Source organism: Anolis carolinensis, chromosome 1 (genome assembly GCF_035594765.1).
Source record: "Anolis carolinensis isolate JA03-04 chromosome 1, rAnoCar3.1.pri, whole genome shotgun sequence".
NCBI classification, from domain to species: domain Eukaryota; kingdom Metazoa; phylum Chordata; class Lepidosauria; order Squamata; family Dactyloidae; genus Anolis; species Anolis carolinensis.
In genome coordinates, this window is record NC_085841.1 from 18,774,143 (window position 1) to 18,794,076 (window position 19,934).

A 19,934-nucleotide genomic window follows, 5' to 3' on the forward strand; every position below is an offset into this window, starting at 1 on the left:
GTGCCATATAAAATCTAGAGTATCTGTTTCGAACTGGCAATGAAGACTCATATAATCCAGTTCAGAGCAGATCATGTGGATTATCTGATTTGATAATCTGGATTATATGCCAGCGTAGAAGGGGCCTGAGTGAATGTGTGAGGGGGCATCTCTGTGAAAAAAGGTCCATATGAGGTTTTCATAGAAACCACAAAAATTTATCATTATAAATAACATTATAATAACAACGAAGTCAAGAAGAGAATAAAGAAGGACAGCTTTTTAAAAGAAGCAAACGAATGCAAAAGCAACAACAGGAAGAAAAAAACTAACAAATTTGAAGGAGGGCAGGATACAAACTAAATGCAAAAAGGGAAAAGGTGACACTACTTTGAAGAGGAAGGTGGGAAGGAATATAAAACAAATTCTGCCTAAAATACCACCTATACTGTCAGCCCTTCATATTGACTGGGGCCCTTTCTACACTGCCATATAACCCAGATTATCGAAGCACATAATCCACATTATCTGCTTTGAACTGGATTGTATGAGTTTACACTACCATATAATCCAGTTCAAAGCAGATAATCTGGATTTCATATGGCAGTGTAGGAGGGGCCTGGGGTTAGGGATGCAGGGCCCATGTAAAAGTGGGGAAACTGCAAACAAACATGAGAAGACTAGGAATCTCTAGATCCTCCAGCACAACTCTATGGGCAGCTTCCTAGACATTTACCAAAGAGCTGCAATGGAAGCCCTATAAATATCTAGAAAAGGTTTCTCGGTTGGAATCTAGATCCTCCATCATGAGTTTATGGACAATTTCCATTGGTTGCTGAGATTCCAAGACAGAACATATTTATCAAATCTGTGAATAATCAAATCTGAAAAAGTGAAGCCTACAAATGTGGAGAGCCAACTGTATTTAATGTAAGGAAAGCGGGATTAGAAAATTTACCTGGAACTGCTAGATATTTATGACCAATTTTGCTGTCATATTTTATCATTTGTGACTGGCTCAGCCCTGGCTGATAGGTCTCAAAATTTGTGCATTCTCACAACTAGGCCCTGAGAAAACATTGTTTGGGGACCTCTATAATTGCTATGAAGACTTCTATCAAATGCCCAGCAGAAGAGTTCACTGCTTTCACCTCACCAGCCCCTCAATTACTTTTCCGTGAAGATTAAAAAAAAATTCTCCTTCCTCCATGGGTAGCCCAGAAATAAAGAAACCTAATAAAGCCAGAACCTAATTCTCGTCTGTCAGCCCATTTCCTCATCTACAGGGAATTCCTTGTTCTCTGTACCTATAACAGATGCATTTAATATGCCACTTTATTCTAAAGGAACTCCTACTGCTGTTCAAGCAGCCTTAACTTTTCACAGCACATGAATGCTGTGAAAGAAATATTGGAGACAAAGAAAATAACAATCCTCAGATGCAAATACCATACAACTATATAGCTCTCTTACATACTGGGCTGTTTACTAGTTTCTACAGTCATGTATGAAACTATCCTAAGATAAACATACATGCAATAAGTCACAATTGTGGCAATAATAATCATGCTATTACCTGAAATGGCTTTTGGTAAATTTCTTCCATAGCTAGCCTTCCATATTCTGTAAATAGCTATAAAATGAAACTATTAAGAATGCATATAGAGTACAAAAACAAAAAGCACTGCAATATATGTGTTACAATCTGAGAGATTAAAATGGTTCAATATTGGATTTCAAGCCTTTGTTTATAAAGTTAGGCAGTTAGACTGAGAGAGTTTACAAAAATCTGATATTCTAATCTTTTATTAAGGTCTGCAGGACATTTTCTTCTACATCCAGCATTTTATGATGCTCAATAGCACTACTGTACAGGAAGAGCCAATCTGGGTCTCCTGGCTGAATAATGAAATGATTGCTGTTCAAAACATTCCCAATCAACATCAGCTTGCACTTTAAGAAGCTATTGCAACTGTGCTCTAATATGAACACTGCTACTCTCCTAAGAGTAAATGAAAAGAGATGATTAGTTAAATCAAGAATCCTCAATCCACGGCCAATCCAGGGAGCTCTTTGGGCCTCTAACTCCCAACAGCCCTAGCCAGTTTCTTCAATGGTCGGGAATTCTGGCAGTTAGAGGCTCAAACAGTTGGTGGGCCAGAATTTGGGGATGCCTTTCTTAAACAGTGCTCAGTTCCTGAACAATTCTGTGTCAGAGACCTCTGTCGATGCCATTTGGCTGTTAATTATGTCATTTCAGAAAGCATCTGAAGATGCATTTTAATGGCCAGACCTGCTCTCTTCTAGTGTTTCCACACTCTTTTATTAAGCAGCTCTATCAGCCTAATATACTTATTTATTTAGGCTTTGAAATCCCTCGCTGTGATCCTAGTAATTCCCAGTAGGAGCCCAAATTTAGCAGAGCTCATTCGTGCCAAATTTCAACAGTTGCCTAGTTAAACTATACTCATTTCTGACATAGACTAGATCAGGCATGGGCAAACTTGGCCCCTCCAGGTGTTTTGGACTTCAACTCCCACAATTCCTAACAGCCTAAGGCCCTTTCCATTTCCCAGCTTAAGTGGCTGAGGAGGAAAAAGAAGGGGTGTGAGGCTGTTAGGAATTGTAGGAGTTGAAGTCCAAAACACCTGGAGGGGCCAAGTTTGCCCATGCCTGGACTAGATAGTTCAACATAACAGGAGAGACTGGGGAAAGCTATATGTAGGCAGGAACTCTAACTGCGGGGTAGAAGCAATAAACTAGAAAGGAGAGGGTTTACTAATAATGGCTATGGGAGACAACATACCATGTAGTTTAAGGGAAACAAATTCTGCCTTCACATTAAAACAGTCTTCAAAGCTTCAACCCATTAAAAATAATCTTTGACAGGAGTGCTGAGAATCTGACAGTTTTTGTTATTGCACTTATATACTGTATATGAAGATTCAAGAATACGGGTGGTGAAACATCTAGAGTTAGACCCGAGGCAAACGTAACAATGGAAATCCCATCCTTGTATCTTCACCATTCCATACCTTCTTCAAACATCACTGCTCTGCAGTGTTTCAAGCCCCTTCATTTTTTTTAATGAGGTGTCAATTTTTAATATATTTAGATCAGCCAGAACCCAATTAATGCAAGAAGGTGGAGGCAGAACAGAAATACAGGAAGCTCTCTTTTGCAGAATTATATAATAAAGTGAAGCCCAATTGTCAGTAACTGCTTTCCAGGATTCCAGACCTAGGTATTCCTGCGCCTGGGCTGTGGCGCAGGCTGGTGAGCAGCCAGCTGCAGCCAGCTGCAACAAATCACTCTGACCAAGAGGTCATGAGTTCGAGGCCAGCTCGGAGCCTGCGTTTGTCTTTGTTCTATGTTAAGGCATTGAATGTTTGCCTTATATGTGTAATGTGAGTCCCCTGAGTCCCCTTCGGGGTGAGAAGGGTGGAATATAAATACTGCAAGCAAATAAATAAATAAATAAATAAATTTCTTGTCGTCTAAGTACTAACTAGGCCCAATCATGCTTTACGTTCCAACACCAGATGAGACTGGTGTGCTCAGGATGGTAGAAAACTGGCCAATTGTAGTGAAAAGTCTCATTAGCATGTTTAAATCAGAATGGTCAATACATACTGAAAATTAAATAATGTTTATTTATACTAAATAGTGTTCACATTTTCTTGTCATGGGATGATTTTCAATTGCTTTATTAGAGTCAATCTAATCCCAGTATTATTAAAATAGATACTACAGTATTAAACCATATGTAATAGTAGGAAGAAAAATTTGGCTACCAGGATTTTTAATGATCCAGACCAAAACTACTATCCACATTTTCCACTTCTGCATCAGGACTTAATCCCTCTCGCCCTACTTCTAAATGCAGGCCCCTGCTCCTCACAAAGAGCTTTCCAACAATCAACAACCATTCAGAAAAGAACCCTTGACTCCAAAAGTCATTTGATATCTGTGATACACAGATGGCCTTTGAATGTGTAACGAAATATTTAAGTGATAGCAGAAAGCCTTCACTTATGGTATTTGCATATACATACCTGCAAATGCTGAAGATCATCTTCTTGGATGTTTTGTGATAAATTGTATACCTGAAAAAATATTACATTTTAACATTTTTGCAATATGGATTTTGTATATGTATTTGTTAAAAGATACTTCAGGCCAGGCAGCTTTCAGTCATTAACTAGTATACACAGGTTACGTTAATATATCCTAAACCATAGCTAGAACACTGGTGAAACACCAGATGGAACTTCAGGAAGAAAGCAAGTCAAGTCAACTCTATGACATTCTTCTATGAGCCAAAACTGAAAACACACTATGCCAGTACAGGTACAGCAAAGCAAAACTGCAGAACTGAGATCCCATCATTTTTTTCAAAGATGGACAGAATTGGGCCCAGCCTATATCAGACTAACTACAACATCTTGGGAGGCCAACTCAAATGCAAAAAAACCTACACAAAAGCGCATCCACAATCTGATACAACAAGGATAATGATATATAATTAAAGTTACATTCTGACAATACATTTTTAGTAAAAAAAATCACATTTAGCCATCTTTTTGGCCATACTGAAGAAGTTAAAAACCCTCACAGCAAAGCACTAAATAGCAAGAGTGTAAACAAACAACAATAAATCCACAAAATGTAGGCATGAATATTGAAATAGGAGGTTCTAAAGTTACCAAACGCTAAGATATCCTTTTCAAAGACATACAATATTGGATCTGCCCTTTCAGGCCTGACAAGCCAAGTTTTATTTACATGCATTTACTGCTCTCATGGGATGCCTTGGATTTCTTAGGCAAGGAATACTTAGAGGTGGTTTGCTATTGCAGTCCTCTGAAATACAGCCTATAGGACCTGTTATCTCTCAGCAGTTTCCCATATAAGTACTATCCAGACCTGATCCTGCTTAGCTTCCATGATCAGACAGGACCTGGTGTCTTCAAGATATTTAGGTCCTATGAATATTTAGGTCCTATGCTCCATAACATATTATTTCAATCTGTTTCTGGAAGTATAAAACTTTTCTGAAATTGGCTTAGATCAGTGAACTATTAAGCAATAGCATATTTATATTATACAGTCCTGAATATTAGAGATTTCAAGGGAGTAAATAGCAAAAGAAGTAACTTTTCACACTGTGGATTTTCTGAAGAGTGAATATTCCGTTCTAAAAGGGAAAACCTAATTCAACCTTCAATATGTGATTTTCTTATTAGAAGGGTACTATATCTTCTATACTGCAGGAAAAACAAACAACGAATTGTGTGTCTGTGTGTATGTATTAACTGAAGATAACATGTTTGCTCTCTGAAGGCGTTTACAACACAGAACCATAGAGTTGGAAGAGACCTCATGGGCTATCCAGTCCAATCCCCTGCCAAAAGCAGGAAAATTGCATTCAAAGCACCACTGACAGATTGCCATCCAACCTCTGCTTTTAAAAGCCTTCACCACACTCTGGGGCAGAGAGTTCTGCTGTTGAACAGCTCTCACTGTTAAGGAGTTCTTCCTAATGTTCAGGCGGAATCTCCTTTCCTGTAGTTTGAAGCGGTTTTTCTGAGTCCTAGTCTCCAGGGCAGCAGAAAACAAGCTTGTTCCTCCTCGCTATGACTTCCCCTCACGTATTAATACATGGTTATCATGTCTGCTCTCTGCCTTCTCTTCTGGAGGCTAAACATGCCCTCACTCCTCATAGGGCTTATTCTCCAGACCCTTGATCATTTTAGTCGCCCTCATCTGGGCACCTTCCAAATATTCTAGCTTGTCAACATCTCCCTTCAACTACGGTGCCCAGAATTGGACACAGTATTCCAGGTGTGGTTTGACCAAGGTACATTCTACCTCTTTGTGTCTTCCAATGAACTGTGCTGCTTTCGCTTATGCCCCATTCCTCATTTTTACCCTCACAATCCTGTGAAGTAGGTTAGGTTGACAGGTAATCTGAGGATGATTAGAGGTTCAAACTTATGCCCCTCAGTTTTTAATCAAAATCATGCTGGTTTTGGCTTTTAAGATCACACCTCAGGTGAGAAAAGCTTATTGTAGTGCCCTGCGGCATTACAGTTTAGCTGCAGAACACAAACCATGCAAATCACTTTTTTTCCAATTCAATTTCCAAACATGCATTTGAAGTAGCCTTCTGAGAATATATAAAAGCTGTCACCACTTAGCGCAGTGAGCCTCACCTGAACTGAACTTGTCATGGTGCTCAGAGCAAATACCGTTGCACAGTCTTTGATAGTGGATTGGCTATCAAAGGCACCTTGGGTATCCATTAGTAGTACAGCAACCTAGATAATTGTGAGAGTTGTCAAAATGAAAAGGAAGAGAACAGAATGAGTAAATTTGTATGATTTTCACCTTGAGGCTGAGTGTTTTCAGCCTTATTATAAGTGTTTTCTATTAAGTGGCACTGATTGGTACAACACATATGTTCATGTTGCCGTGCAGATTTACCTCTATTGGCAACTTACAGGAAATTTAACGATCAACCTAATAACCCAACCACTCTTCTCATTCAGCCTTGAGTTTTATCACTACCCACAGCAACAAAGTAGAAGCTATCTTACAATTCATTGTTTATTTAAAGCATTGCTAAATGTCTTCTCAGCCCAACAAGGCTCCTGTGATAATATAAAACAGATAAAAACATTTGAAACATTTAAAACAAACACATAAGAGATAAAAGTACTATTCATGAAAAAATAAAGTAATTTGTTTGGAAAACAGTTTTTAAAAGCCCCGGTATTTTAAGAACCGACGGCTATGTAAAACTGAGACTTGGTTGCCTCTATAACGCTCAAGAGGAATAAAGACAGACTAATTTCCTTTGGGAAAATGTTCCAAGGCTGGGATGTTGCTATAGAAAAAGCACTGTCATGTGTCAACAGTTCAGTCTCTTGGGGAAGAGAAGCATGCCACCTGATCCATGTGCATGACGTATTGATGGGACAATTCAGAAGACCACAAGTTTGTACAGAACACTGAATGTTTACTAGAGCAAAGGTAAATGGTTCAGGCCCCGCCTATTTGAGGGACCACATCTTTTCCTACAAACCCGCACGAGCCCTGAGATCATCAGGAAAGGCCATTTTCTCGGTCCCACCACTGTCACAAGTGCAGTTGGTGGGAACAAGAGAGAGGGCCTTCTCGGTGGTGTCCCTGCAGCTCTGGAACTTCCTTCCTAGAGGGGTGTCATTGGCCCCCTCCTTACTGGTCTTTTGGTCACAAATTGAGACTTTTTCTGGGACAAGGCCTTTTCTGATGACCTTGAATAGGCAGTAGCCACAGTTCTGGTAATGTACATTCTTAATAGTTACTTTAGATCTGGCAATATTCCCATGTGGCCAAAAAGAAATGGAGTTATCTAGGAGCTTAACATAACTGTTTTTAAGAACCTCAGTGGACTGAGGTTTAGAGTATTTTTAAATGATGCTCACTGTAATTTATTAATCTGTTTAACTTTGATAAGTATTGTTATTTGTTTATGTGGTTTATGATGTTTTGTTGAATTTTTATGCTATGTCATTTTGCTGTTTTAGCCATGTGCTTTGAGTCCCACCCATGGGAGAAAAATGGGATAAAAATTAAATAAACAATATGTTGGCTCCATTTTCTTTTTGAAAAAATTGTAAGCTTAAGAACTTAACACTTTTGTGCCAAAACCAAATTCAACATTAATCATGGAAGGGAGGACTGGACCAGAAACCATCTTCTGGTCAAATGCTCAAGAGCTGCATATTTGTTTGGGGGTTGTGGGTTTTCTTCTTTCTGGTTTCTCTTTTTTTAAAATGTTTTTTAATATTTACATTGTTGGGTTTGTTAAAACATAGGCAAATGAACTAAATATTGCACCTAGGAGAAAGGGAAGAAATAGTCTATATATATAAACTTCAGGAGAAAATGGGCAGAGAAAAAAAAACTAGCCTTACTGGAAAAGAAAGGGGATGAGGAAGAAAGGGACTGAAAGTGAAAGAAAGAAATAAACAAGCTGACTTCTAAGTAAACATGCACAAGATTTCTGCTGTTATTCCTTTACAGGAGGAAGGAGGGGAGAGAAGGGGCTGGCAGAGGACTGACAGAGTAAGGCCTGGGAAGAGGGAATCCCTTTGGAAAGCAGCAGATATCTTTTGGATCCAATGGATGGCTGCTCTACCCTCCTCCTAGCCTTGCTTCATCTTTCATGAGCCCCTCTGATGCAGCTTCTAATTGCAATAGGGGAAGGACAAGAGAGAGGATTGAAAGGAAGACAGCCGTCACTACGGAGAAATGAGTGTGCACATGACAGAACGTGCAACTTCCTACACGTACATTCAGACAGCATCTAGAAAAGGAACTACCAGTAACTACTACTTGATAATGTTTTACTCCTGATCATTCTGCGTTTATCACCAGAAGTCACAAACTTTGCAACCAGTATTGGTTTGCCAACCCAATCACTAGCAGAGCAGAATTTTCCCTCCACTTAGGGAGAGGCTTTCAAGGTACAAGAGATTTGTTTTCGTAACCATGTCAATGTATCTGAGTTACATGGAGTGCAACTCCTTTAATAAGACATCCTTTAATAGAAGCCATCTTCACCAAAACAAGAAAAAATCTGACTACTAGCCTCTTTACTCTCATGCAACAGAAGTCTCCACTAGATGCAAGTCATTTTTGTGAATGAAATGGGCCCTTCTATTGGTAGAACACACTCTTACATTTTTATTTTGTATTTTCAAGCTTTAGGTGACAGCACAGCCAAGCAAGGTCAACATGAGAAGGACATTTGGAATTTCATTCTTAGAATTTCCATGTAAAGCCAGGCCTCAATTGCATAAGGTGGACTGCCTTAAGGCTAAAATCTATATACAGTAGAGTCTCGCTTATCCAACGTAAACGGGCCAGCAGAACGTTGGATAAGTGAATATGTTGGATAATAAGGAGAGATTAAGAAAAAGCCCATTAAACATCAAAATACGTTATGATTTTACAAATTAAGCACCAAAACATCATGTTATACAACAAATTTGACAGAAAAAGTAGTTCAATATGAAATAATGCTATGTAGTAATTACTGTATTTACGAATTTAGCACCAAAATATCGTGATTTATTGAAAACATCGACTACAAAAATGCGTTGGATAATCCAGAACGTTGGATAAGCGAGTGTTGGATAAGTGAGACTCTACTGTAACTGTTTATTATTTTCAAAATTTAATATCTGTTACTCCTAAACAGAACATATCTGTTTACTCAATAACAACCTAGTTAAATCACCACTTATGCACATCCCACTGATTCAATGTGTCTATTCTACATGTCAATAATACTGAACCTAGATTCAAGGCTAGGGTACTTGTTTTTTTACACTTTTTTATAGAATATTCTTACCCATTAATGAAGGGATAATTATCATCCACTTCTTTTTTTTCCTCTTTTTTGCAGGAAATCCACAGATACTTAAGCATCTAAAATTTAACTGATATACTAGGTCTCATGTTTGTAAAATGTTTAAACCACCAAAATTCTAACCAAGCTTTTTTCCCTTCCTGAAGCTGCCTACACATACCCAAACTCAGAATTCAAATTACACTCTATATATGGTAAAAGTGTGAACACAGGGCTATGGTAATGCAGAACTTGCATAAATAGGAAGCTAAAAAGTTAGGTGAACATTGGAACTGCACATATTTCTTTCTGTACAAATCATAGGGCCATCTAATTAGTTGCCAATTTTATTTCCTATTTTTGCATTCCCTCTCTGCCAGTATCTTCAACCTAACATTGCACTATTATGTATATTTTTGCTGGGAGAAGCAGAAGTTGGCTATTATTTTTTAAAATCACAGATTACTGAAGGAAAGAATGAAGGTGTGTTAAAGTTACAAAATAACTTAATATATTCCAAAGGTCAAAGAGTAAATGTTGTTAGCTATTGAATGGCTTACCTTTGTCCCATCAGGCTTGGGAATTACAAACACCTCACTCCAGACCTGAATGCCAGTTGTTTCTCTCTCACAGCCTCCTCTCCATGTAAACCCAGTCAATGGCTCATGGCTTCCACCTATCCAAGCTGAAGATTCCTAAAACAAGAGTCACATATTTAGTCAGTAAGCTAAATGGACCTATAATCAATTATTGACTAAAATGAAAAATTCTTTAACCCTAAAATGGAAACCTCAATTTTAAAGAACTTTCAGTGTTAAAATTAATTACACATCTTCTTGTTTTTGTTCTGCCTATTTATAAGGCCCAGTCACGTGTAGTTAGAAAAGTCAATTTAGGAATAGCCCCATTTAACTTCATAACAAAGAAAGAAACTTTATAAAGGTGAAAGTACAGAATTTAAGTAAATTATCTGCATTATTTTATCGAGTATAATATAAGTATTCTCAACCATTCTTTACAGAGTCGTTAAAAATGTTTTGGTTGCTCATGGAAATTAGATCTCACGGGGAAATAAGCAAATACAGAATGTTTTCAGGCATATCCTTGATGAAATTACCATCTATACCAATAGGCCATGTTCCAAATGAAAAATACTGCCTTTTCTATGAAGGCTATTATTTCTCTCAACATATCTCAACATTTGTTAAGGCAGCTCAATAGAATATTGGAAGGAATGGGCAATATGCAAACACCTTCCATTGCTTTTACCTACCACCACATCCTGCCTTTCCATGATTTTTCTACACAAACGTGAAGGCAGAAATATGGTTTATATTGTAATATTTTAAGAACAATCACTGCACTCACAGTACAAGAGAATGACAAAAATTACCATCCTTTCACAAACATAATGCCTGCAATGGAAAATGTGCCCCAGTTATGCAATTCCAAGACAATTATAGCTTGACTGTGAAGATGCAATCCCTAAACACATTCGAAAGTAGAGGACAAATTAATGTTCATTTTTCTCCAGTGACAGTGAAAGTCATAAGAATAAGTAAGATACTATTCCTATGAAATTACATGTAATTATTTAGAATTCTCTAAGAAGCATATGGAGGCACCCATTTCTAACCTATACCCAATGTTTATCTTTGGCTTAGGTAGGGTCACTACATTCAATCACTAGTCCTGTTAAATCTATCAACGTACAGCTCAAAACTTCTGATGAAGGAAAGCAGGAACCACTCTTGAGATAAACCTCCACTTCTATCTACTGCAACCCTCATTCCATGTTCTAATAGATCCTATTCAATGTTAAAGAGTAAGAAAGAATATCCGATGGGCATAAAGAAAAAAAACAGCTTGCACAAGTGGATTGGTTTTTCACTAGCTCAGTAAAATTTTGGAACATATAAATCCTAAATGGGAAACATTTGTGTGTGTTTTTAACAATACTGTACTCTACGTGACTCACCTTATTGTACATATACCTAAGCATGAAGTCCAAAAGAAAAGATTTGCCTTTGCGGAATGCACCAGCTACAGAAACAACTACTATATTGAGATCTCTAATGTGCTCCTGCAATAAGATTCGCTCCAATGCTTCTTCATCCAGGTCAAATTTATGATCATCTTCATGAGCAAGAACAATCTGTATGGGGCATGGCTTCTCTGTAATCACGTCTTCTTCAGAATCAAAAACAGCATTCTCTTCGGCATCCACATAAGTTTCCCCTAGGAAACAAATTTTAAACATTAATTATATTTCCAAATTCTCTGGAAAGTATTCGGTTTACTTTTACATGCTTTAGTGAAATGTAACATAGGGTTCTTATCAAAAATGAAAAATAGGAGAGGGCATCTTAAAACAGTCACATAAACAAATTAGGCTCTTCATTTCAATAATATTCTCTTTTTCTTCCGTCTGTAAGAAGCCATCTACACAGTTTCTTTAGCCAAAGAAGCATTCACGTCTTTCTGAGCAAGTGAACCCATGGGCATGTTAGTTCTATAGAAAGACTGGGTAAATGACACAGAATGCCTACTGGCTTGGTTATCAATATTAGCTAGACTGTCTCATAAATGTATTAACAAACTACATAAGCCGAGGGTTGCAAACGAGATTCAAGCTTCACTATTAGCTTGCTTGCTTATTTATTTATTTATTTATTTATGTATTGCAGTATTTGTATCCCGCCCTTCTCACCCAATAGGGAACTCAGGGCGGCTTACAATAAAAGCACATATAAAAAAATAATACAGTACATTTCAATCAATTAAAATTAAATACGTTAGACATTCATAAAAATACATATATAAATATACAATTGGCGTGTTTCGAGTCTAAAAAACTGGGTCTGTCATTGAGTTCTAAAGCACATAGTAGTAATTGCTGCTGCTGTTATTGTTCGAAGGCCTGGATCAACAGTCAGGTCTTAACTTTTCTGCGGAAAGTTCATACATATTTGGTGACACCCCCCCCCCCCTTTATATACATATTAGATGGTGATAATGATGCTGCTGCTACAATCCATCTTAGGTTGGACTGACACACAAGAAGTTGGAAATATTTTCTGTATGCAAACATCAGATATTTTTGTATGTTTTTTCACCAAATTTAGAAGCAGAAGCTTATCTGTCAAGTGTTTCTTCCATTTCCTGGCCCTTGCTTCAATTTTTCCAGCCTTTTAAAAAAAAATGGAAATGAGAAACCAGTGGAGACAAAATTATGTTCTCTGTTTTATTAATATCAGTGTTTTCTTTGTAATCACCATTTGAAGACTCTGTACAAGATATCAAACATGATGAATTATATACCAAAGTTACATATAACCAATGTTATGTTCGAAAATAATACTGTAACATTCCGTCTATAAACATGAGCCAGCAATGTGTAGGAAGACCACCTGAGTCCCCTCGGGGAGAAGGGCAGGGTATAAATGCATGTAATAATGTGATGCGGCTGCTAAGAAAGCCAATGGGATTTTGGCCTGTATCAATAGGGGTATAGCATCTAGATCCAGGGAAGTCATGCTACCCCTCTATTCTGCCTTGGTCAGGCCACACCTGGAATACTGTGTCCAATTCTGGGCACCGCAGTTGAAGGGAGGTGTTGACAAGCCGGAAAGCGTCCAGAGGAGGGCAACTAAAATGATCAAAGGTCTGGAGAACAAGCCCTATGAGGAGCGGCTTAAAGAACTGGGCATGTTTAGCCTGCAGAAGAGAAGGCTAAGAGGAGACATGATTAGCCATGTACAAATATGTGAGGGGAAGTCATAGGGAGGAGGGAGCAAGCTTGTTTTCTGCTGCCCTGCAGACTAGGACGCGGAACAATGGCTTCAAACTACAGGAAAGGAGATTCCACCTGAACATCAAGAAGAACTTCCTCACTGTGAGAGCTGTTCGGCAGTGGAACTCTCTGCCCCGGACTGTGGTGGAGGCTCCTTCCTTGGAGGCTTTTAAGCAGAGGCTGGATGGCCATCTGTCGGGAGTGCTTTGAATGCGATTTCCTGCTTCTTGGCAGGGGGTTGGACTAGATGGCCCATGAGGTCTCTTCCAACTCTACTATTCTATGATTCTATGATTCTATAAAAGCTGCTAATACTGGCATTTTCTCAATTGCTTCAAGTTAGATGGCATTTGTACATCTCCAATCATGCTATTTGTCTGGAGCTCTGTTTAAGAAACAGTCACAGATTGAGTTTCCCTTATCTGAAATGTTTGGAAGCAGAAGTCTTTTGGATTTTGGAGCATTTTGAAAGACCAGCAGTTGCATGCAAGTACATAATGAGAAATCTTGGAGATGGGTCTCAAGTCTAAATACAATATTCATATTTGTTCCACATACACCTCAGACACATAAACTGCATCTAAATTTACAGCAGTTTGTGAATAAAACAACGTTTGTGCACACTGAACCACCAGAAAACCAAGGAGTCGCAATTTCAGCCACTCTATTTTGGAACATTTCAGAATTCCAGACAAAGGATGCTTGTCTTTTCCTTTAGCACTGTTGGATATTTTGTCAATCTATCAAATCACTTCAGTAACAAAATTAATGTGAAACATCAGTCACCATCATTAATGTTTCATCAACACTGTAGCGCTATTGAACTTTAATTCAGAAACGACTTTAATCTTAGAGGAATCAACCTTGCAGGCAGGATACATGTTAACATTTATGTCATCAGCTGAAAAGAGCAGATATTACTTGAACTTTCATTTTCAAAACATGAACTTCAATCAGAATTTTCTACTAAGGAACAATACAGAAAGGCCTTTGTTGTGAAAATGCTATGACTCTTAAGAGGACCACAATGAGATAATGTTGGATGTGGCACCATTCCAATCATTTGTGCCTCTGCCAAATGTTTACTCAGTCCTTCACTCCACAAAGGAAGTTATTCAGTATACATGATATCAAACTGGAGATTGTTTTGTGTGTACAAGAAAGCTCTTTGAAATGTAAGGAAAGCACTTGACCCCTTCTGCTGTATTAGTAGATGTTAGCTGTTTGTTTAATGGCTACCTCAGGAAGTTTCACTGAACTTAATGAAGCAATCTTTTTTCAACATCATAAGTAACAGCTAGCTTCTGATTGCTTTTTGGGATCAGTCAGGGATTTAATCATGCAACCTGCATACTATTTACGAACAAATGTAAGTCTGTGGAAACATCAGTCTGCATACACACGCAACCACTTTTCTTCCACCTTTCCCTGGAAATTTTGGATAACTATTTATGAAATATTTTGGAATGAGTGCAATATTGTTAAAGACAGCTTAATTATTCAAGTGTGTAGTAAAAATGTTTATACAGTGTAACAAAAACTTTCTCATTGGAGAGTAGTAAACCTACAGAAAAGTGTGTGTCTGTGCCTTCAAACTGCCTGTAAGCTAATGGCAACCCTATGTATCTCACAAGATTTTCTTAAATATACAACTCTCCAAATGCTTCTGCTGCATGTCATGATTTTCTACTACTCTAACAGCCTCCAATAAATCTGCTCCAGAAGGTCCACTTGCTATTTCACTGATAATAGCAGTTGGGTCTGTGGGAGAACTTATTTTTAAACCACCTAACGTAGTGAAGAATAACTTAAATCGGATACAAAATGTGAATGTACTTCTCTTTTGAATTTGAAGATAACAGGTTTATCCTCAACTGGGCAATCCTAAACAAGAGGGATTGGTTGGAATCAAATGTGGTCATGACTAATTTAATTAGGTATGTTCCAACTCAAAAGAGAAGAAATAGTGTTTTGTTCTGTAATTTTCAGAAATCTGCCAAATAGTACAATTACAAATGCTTACAAGTGATGCATTTTGTTCTTGAAACAAAAAAAAAGTTTAGGTGACGAGTATTTCAGTTTTTCCAAAAGGCTCATTGACCCATCCATCCAAATACTTAGGTTTTTGACCATGGCTCTAAAAACCACCTGTATTTCTCTATTTGTTGAAGCTAATCATGGCAGGATGCCATGTTACTTAAACACAGAGATAGGTCTTTCTTCACAGATTATAGGCTTTTTTCTGCTGCTTCACAGAAAAGAACGGGTTGCCTACTTTGAGACACTGGTCTGCCAGAAAAAGCCACTGGCCATTTTTGTGATGAAAGAGAAAAGTATTGATAACAAGGCAGGGAAGCAACAACACACAAGGAAAACCAAGCTGTCCAAATAGCTTGGGTGGCCATGACAACAGTTCCCCTGGTTCCAAAATGCTGCTCTTTAATATGGGGGTCAGTGAATGGTAAAACATTAACAGTGTGTTGTGCTTTCTGTTGATTTTATAAGATATTTTAATTAATGAATTTCAAATGGTGTTAATCCCATAGATTGTTTAATTTTAAATAGCATTTATGTTTATATTTCATTGATATTTTTGTAGTTTTTAATCTGTACTGTTTTTCACAAGTTGTGATCCACCTTGAATCTCATCATTACGAAAAGGATGAGTAATTTTTTTTCTTACTGTTAGGATAGTGACTAGAGTCTGGTAATCCACAGAGATCAAGGTGGTTTCAGATTAACCCATTTCCACAATGTAATTTTTGTGCAGGAGAAATGAACCATATGGTAGCTTCTAAAAAACAAACAAACAAGGTATTTTGGAATAAAGATAGCCAGTCATATCCACGGGAATTTTGTTCTGGGATCTGCTGCAGTTCTGAAAAAAAAAAAAAACAGATGACCATGTCCTATTTTATTAAATAACTAGCTTAGCCCAGCCACGCGTTGCTGTGGCGTTATCTGGTGGTGTTGGTGAGAACTTGTTGAGGCTGGATGGCCATCTGTCAGGAGTGGTTGGATTGTGTCCTCCTGCATGATATAAGGAAGTTGAACTGGATTATCCTTAGGGGTATCTGCTAACCTTAGCATTGTATTATTATTATTATTATTATTATTATTATTATTATTATTATTATTATTATTATTATTATTGAGAGGCTGGGTGGGCTGAGTAGGTTACTAGGAGACCAAGCGGGTGGAGCTTAGCCTTCTAACTGGCAGCAATTGGATAAAAACAATTATTCCTCTCCTTCTAATTAGGACTTCATTTTTCTTTTCTTTTTGTTGTATGAACGTAGAGGCCTGGATGAGGGGTTGTGCTGCCAAGTTTAGTGTTTCTGGGATGTGTAGTTTTATTGTTTTGTCCTAGGCCAAAATTTCATTACCCTTTTATATATATAGATGGTGACATGAACATGCAGGTTTGAGTCCGTGTTCATATCACCCCTATTTATTAATATGGGCACAACAATCTGCAGCAGCTATAAATTGAAGATCTGAATCCAGAGAGCTTACTGTATTTAATTAACTCTCACCCTGGTACCAGCACCTTTGCAGAGAAAGCTGAAGACCTTGTAAAACTATAACTCCCAAGATAAGATAGCATTGAGGCATGGCAGTTCAAATGGTGTCAGAGAATCATAGAGTTGAAAGAGACCGCATGGGCCATCCCCATGAAGGAAAAGCACAAACAAAGTACCCCTGACAGACAGCCATCCAGCCTCTGTTTAAAAGCCAAATTGTATCAGTTCTACAATGTAAATGCATCCTATATATTAGATCCAAGCTGCTAGCCAGAAGTGCAAGGTGGTTTAGAAGCTCACAGAGCACTTAGTTCAATGAAAGGTGAAAAAAAAAGTTTGATTATGGATTAGCTCTTTGCATCTTCCATTTTTCCCCAGCAGTCTCACTCTAGAACCCTGTAAACATGGAGCCATTTCAAACTTCTACGCATCACCGATTTCATATTGCAGAAGCACAAATTCTGCCAAGTAGCTCATGTTAAGGCCAAAAATAATTAAATGTTTTGACTACTTCAGCTATAAATAGGTATAGCAATGAAGCTCCATTACTGCGTAGCAGAAGAAAAGAGGGGAAATATTCTCACCTATTTTAACCAACAAGCTTCTTGTGCCCTTGGGGTGCTTTCATTTAGATGATTAAATTAGCCAGCCCTTATATTGGTAGTTAAATGCAAAATATCTGCTATTGCTCTATTTTCACAAGATATGAAAATAAAGATAAAACAAAAAGAAGCCAAATTAAGATAAAATCTATAATCCTTTACATTTAAAAAATTAAAATTTTTCTTTTTTAGGGTTCACTTTCGTATCTATTACACTGAGGCAATGAAAACCCTTTCAGTGAGGTCAAAATGCAGAAACAATTGAAAAATACCTGTTGTAAATGTAAACAAGCAACTGGATCATTTTTGCATATGTGGGGTCCTGCAAGAAGGCAAAAAAAAATTGGATTGAGATCCATATAAGTGTTAAAAGATACCTATGCATCCAGAGGCATTCTTACTAGAAGTAACAGATATATCACTTTTGAAGACATATGTCAAACTTTTCATTCTGATGACAACGGCACCAAGAATTGTGGATGCATGGATGTGGAAACTAGAAGAAAATGGAAGAATGAATAAAGGTAGCCAAAATGGCAGAAATTGACATTTTGACAAGATATTTTCAGAAAAAGACTGTTCAATATTCAAGAAACTGGGAATCTTTCAAAAAGTCCCTAAACAGAGCCACCTTTCTCACTTTGCTGTAATTTAACCATTCTTTCCTTGCAACTTGTGAGAATGCAAGATGACCAGTGAGGATCTGAAACCATAAGAGAGTGGAATACTAACTGAGAACCAACTTTAATTTGTAAAACTGCTTGGTTTCCAAGAATGTGGAAGCATATAAACGAGAAGAGAATTACAATGTATACATAAGATTTATTAAAAATTTTCAGTACTTGTACATTGGTAACAAAAATTATTTTTATCATGCCTGTTGTTGTGGATCTGCTTTCTGACAGAAGTGCTTCTGCTCAAAGTTCAGCTTGAAGACTGTTGCCTTTCCAGGTTAATATAATTTTTAAAAAAACTGGACTAAAAACTGCAGTGAGTAATACATGGGAGGCAGGCTATAAAGCATCCTAGCTTCATTCTCGGGCAAGAGTGTGCTGATATAGTAGATTAGGCCCTCCTACTAGCTGTTTTGTGGGAGTTAAAGTCCAAAACACCTGGAGGACCGAAGTTTGCCCATGCCTGATCTAGAGAGAAAAGCACTAACTCCACACATTTCTAAAATACACATACAGCATATATTTATAAAGGCAGCACAGGGACATTTTTGCCAATGTTGCTAATGTACAAAACTATGCACAAAATATATAAATTCCTGTGCAGGAATCAAGCTTGAAAAGATCAGGAGAGAGCAAGCTGCAAAATGCAGATTAATTGATTTCAGGAAGTCCAGGCTTTATAGATCACTACATCCCTAGTTCATTTTGAGTGTGAACAGCTGTCAAGAAAGGAGAAAGGAGGCACTAAAAGATCATGTGGAAGATACCAGATGGCTCACATCAGTTTCTAACTGCCCTTCCCTCACTTCTTAGTCCATTTTTCTTGCTTTCATTCCAAGGTCCTTTCTGTTTTGCATTCTTGACACTTTCTTCCCTTCTTCCTCATTCTTTTATCTCCTCCCTGCCTCTTTCCTTTGCTAGTTACACTGTCTTGAACCTGTTCTTTTTACTTCAGCTTTAAGTCCTCCAAACTCTTGCTTTTTCCTTTTGTACACATCGCAAACGGCCAGTAGAATCATTTGAGCTCAAGCAATGTGTAGCAGGGAGTGGGCAACTTTGGAATTCCCATTCCTTGCTCTCTCTTCTACGTGGCCTGACCAAATACGTGCTGGTTTCCTTTTTCTACTTTTGGGGTTTAAAGACAAGATGAAAAGGAGGTGGCACAGTAAATAAAGCTATATTGTACTTTTGCAGACTTTGTAGAGTTTTGAGCCCACATACCTTCTGCATGTGTGGTTCTGCTTTGGCCATATAAGGAAAGATACTTGTCCAAGAAAGAATGGAAACAAAAGGCGCAAGTGGAATATTTAACGAAGTGTTGCAATAGGGGCATGCTTCTGTTTAGTGTTGAACTTTCTTCCATGACATTATACCATTTCTCCATGGTTTTCACTCTTTCACCAGCAATAAATGTCCAGCTCATACTCATTGAATATGCCCAGCTTTCATTGAGTTATGAGAAATTTGCTCCTTATGTCTAGTTACTTCTTCATGATTTTTTTATACTTGTGTGATTGGCTTTGGCCATATAAAGGGCAGAACACGGCACTGAGATTAGTTTTAGGACAAATTGTGACATTCAGATCTTTTGTACTGCAACTCCCATGATCCCTTGCCACTGGCTATGGCTGATGGGAGTTGTAAACAAAATAAAAGCATACGGATGCCACTGTAGTTCATCCTGCACTACATGATTATTTGAAATCTTGAGTCCTTTTTTGATATTAAGAGATAAGAGTCTAGAAATGTCTACATTGTAAGAAAAACCTGAAGTGGAAAGAGCCTGGAAATCAAGATATACTTCAGTGGTGTAACAAATCTCTCAAATGATTCAGGGCTTAAGAGTGAAACATTCCCACATTAGAATGTCTATTAATATCCAAGAATACCTATTGCTGAAAATGAGCTTCTATTGCAAATTCCCTAAGGATTCATTGGAGTTATTTTCCAAATTCAAAAGCT

General features: G+C 37.8%; 1 protein-coding gene across 3 annotated transcripts in view; it reads right to left on the reverse strand.

Annotated features, from left to right (window-relative positions):
• atl2 (atlastin GTPase 2) overlaps nt 1–19,934 on the reverse strand; it is a 52,839-nt gene that overhangs the window by 11,641 nt on the left and 21,264 nt on the right. For all 3 annotated transcript variants that reach the window (XM_003216113.4, XM_008102697.3, XM_062970527.1), the window contains exons 2-6: nt 11,358–11,617; nt 9,940–10,074; nt 6,195–6,299; nt 4,035–4,085; nt 1,556–1,612 (exon numbers count right to left, since the gene is read on the reverse strand). In XM_003216113.4, coding sequence (XP_003216161.1) covers nt 1,556–1,612; nt 4,035–4,085; nt 6,195–6,299; nt 9,940–10,074; nt 11,358–11,617 — 608 coding nt within the window. The remainder of the gene's footprint in view (nt 1–1,555; nt 1,613–4,034; nt 4,086–6,194; nt 6,300–9,939; nt 10,075–11,357; nt 11,618–19,934) is intronic.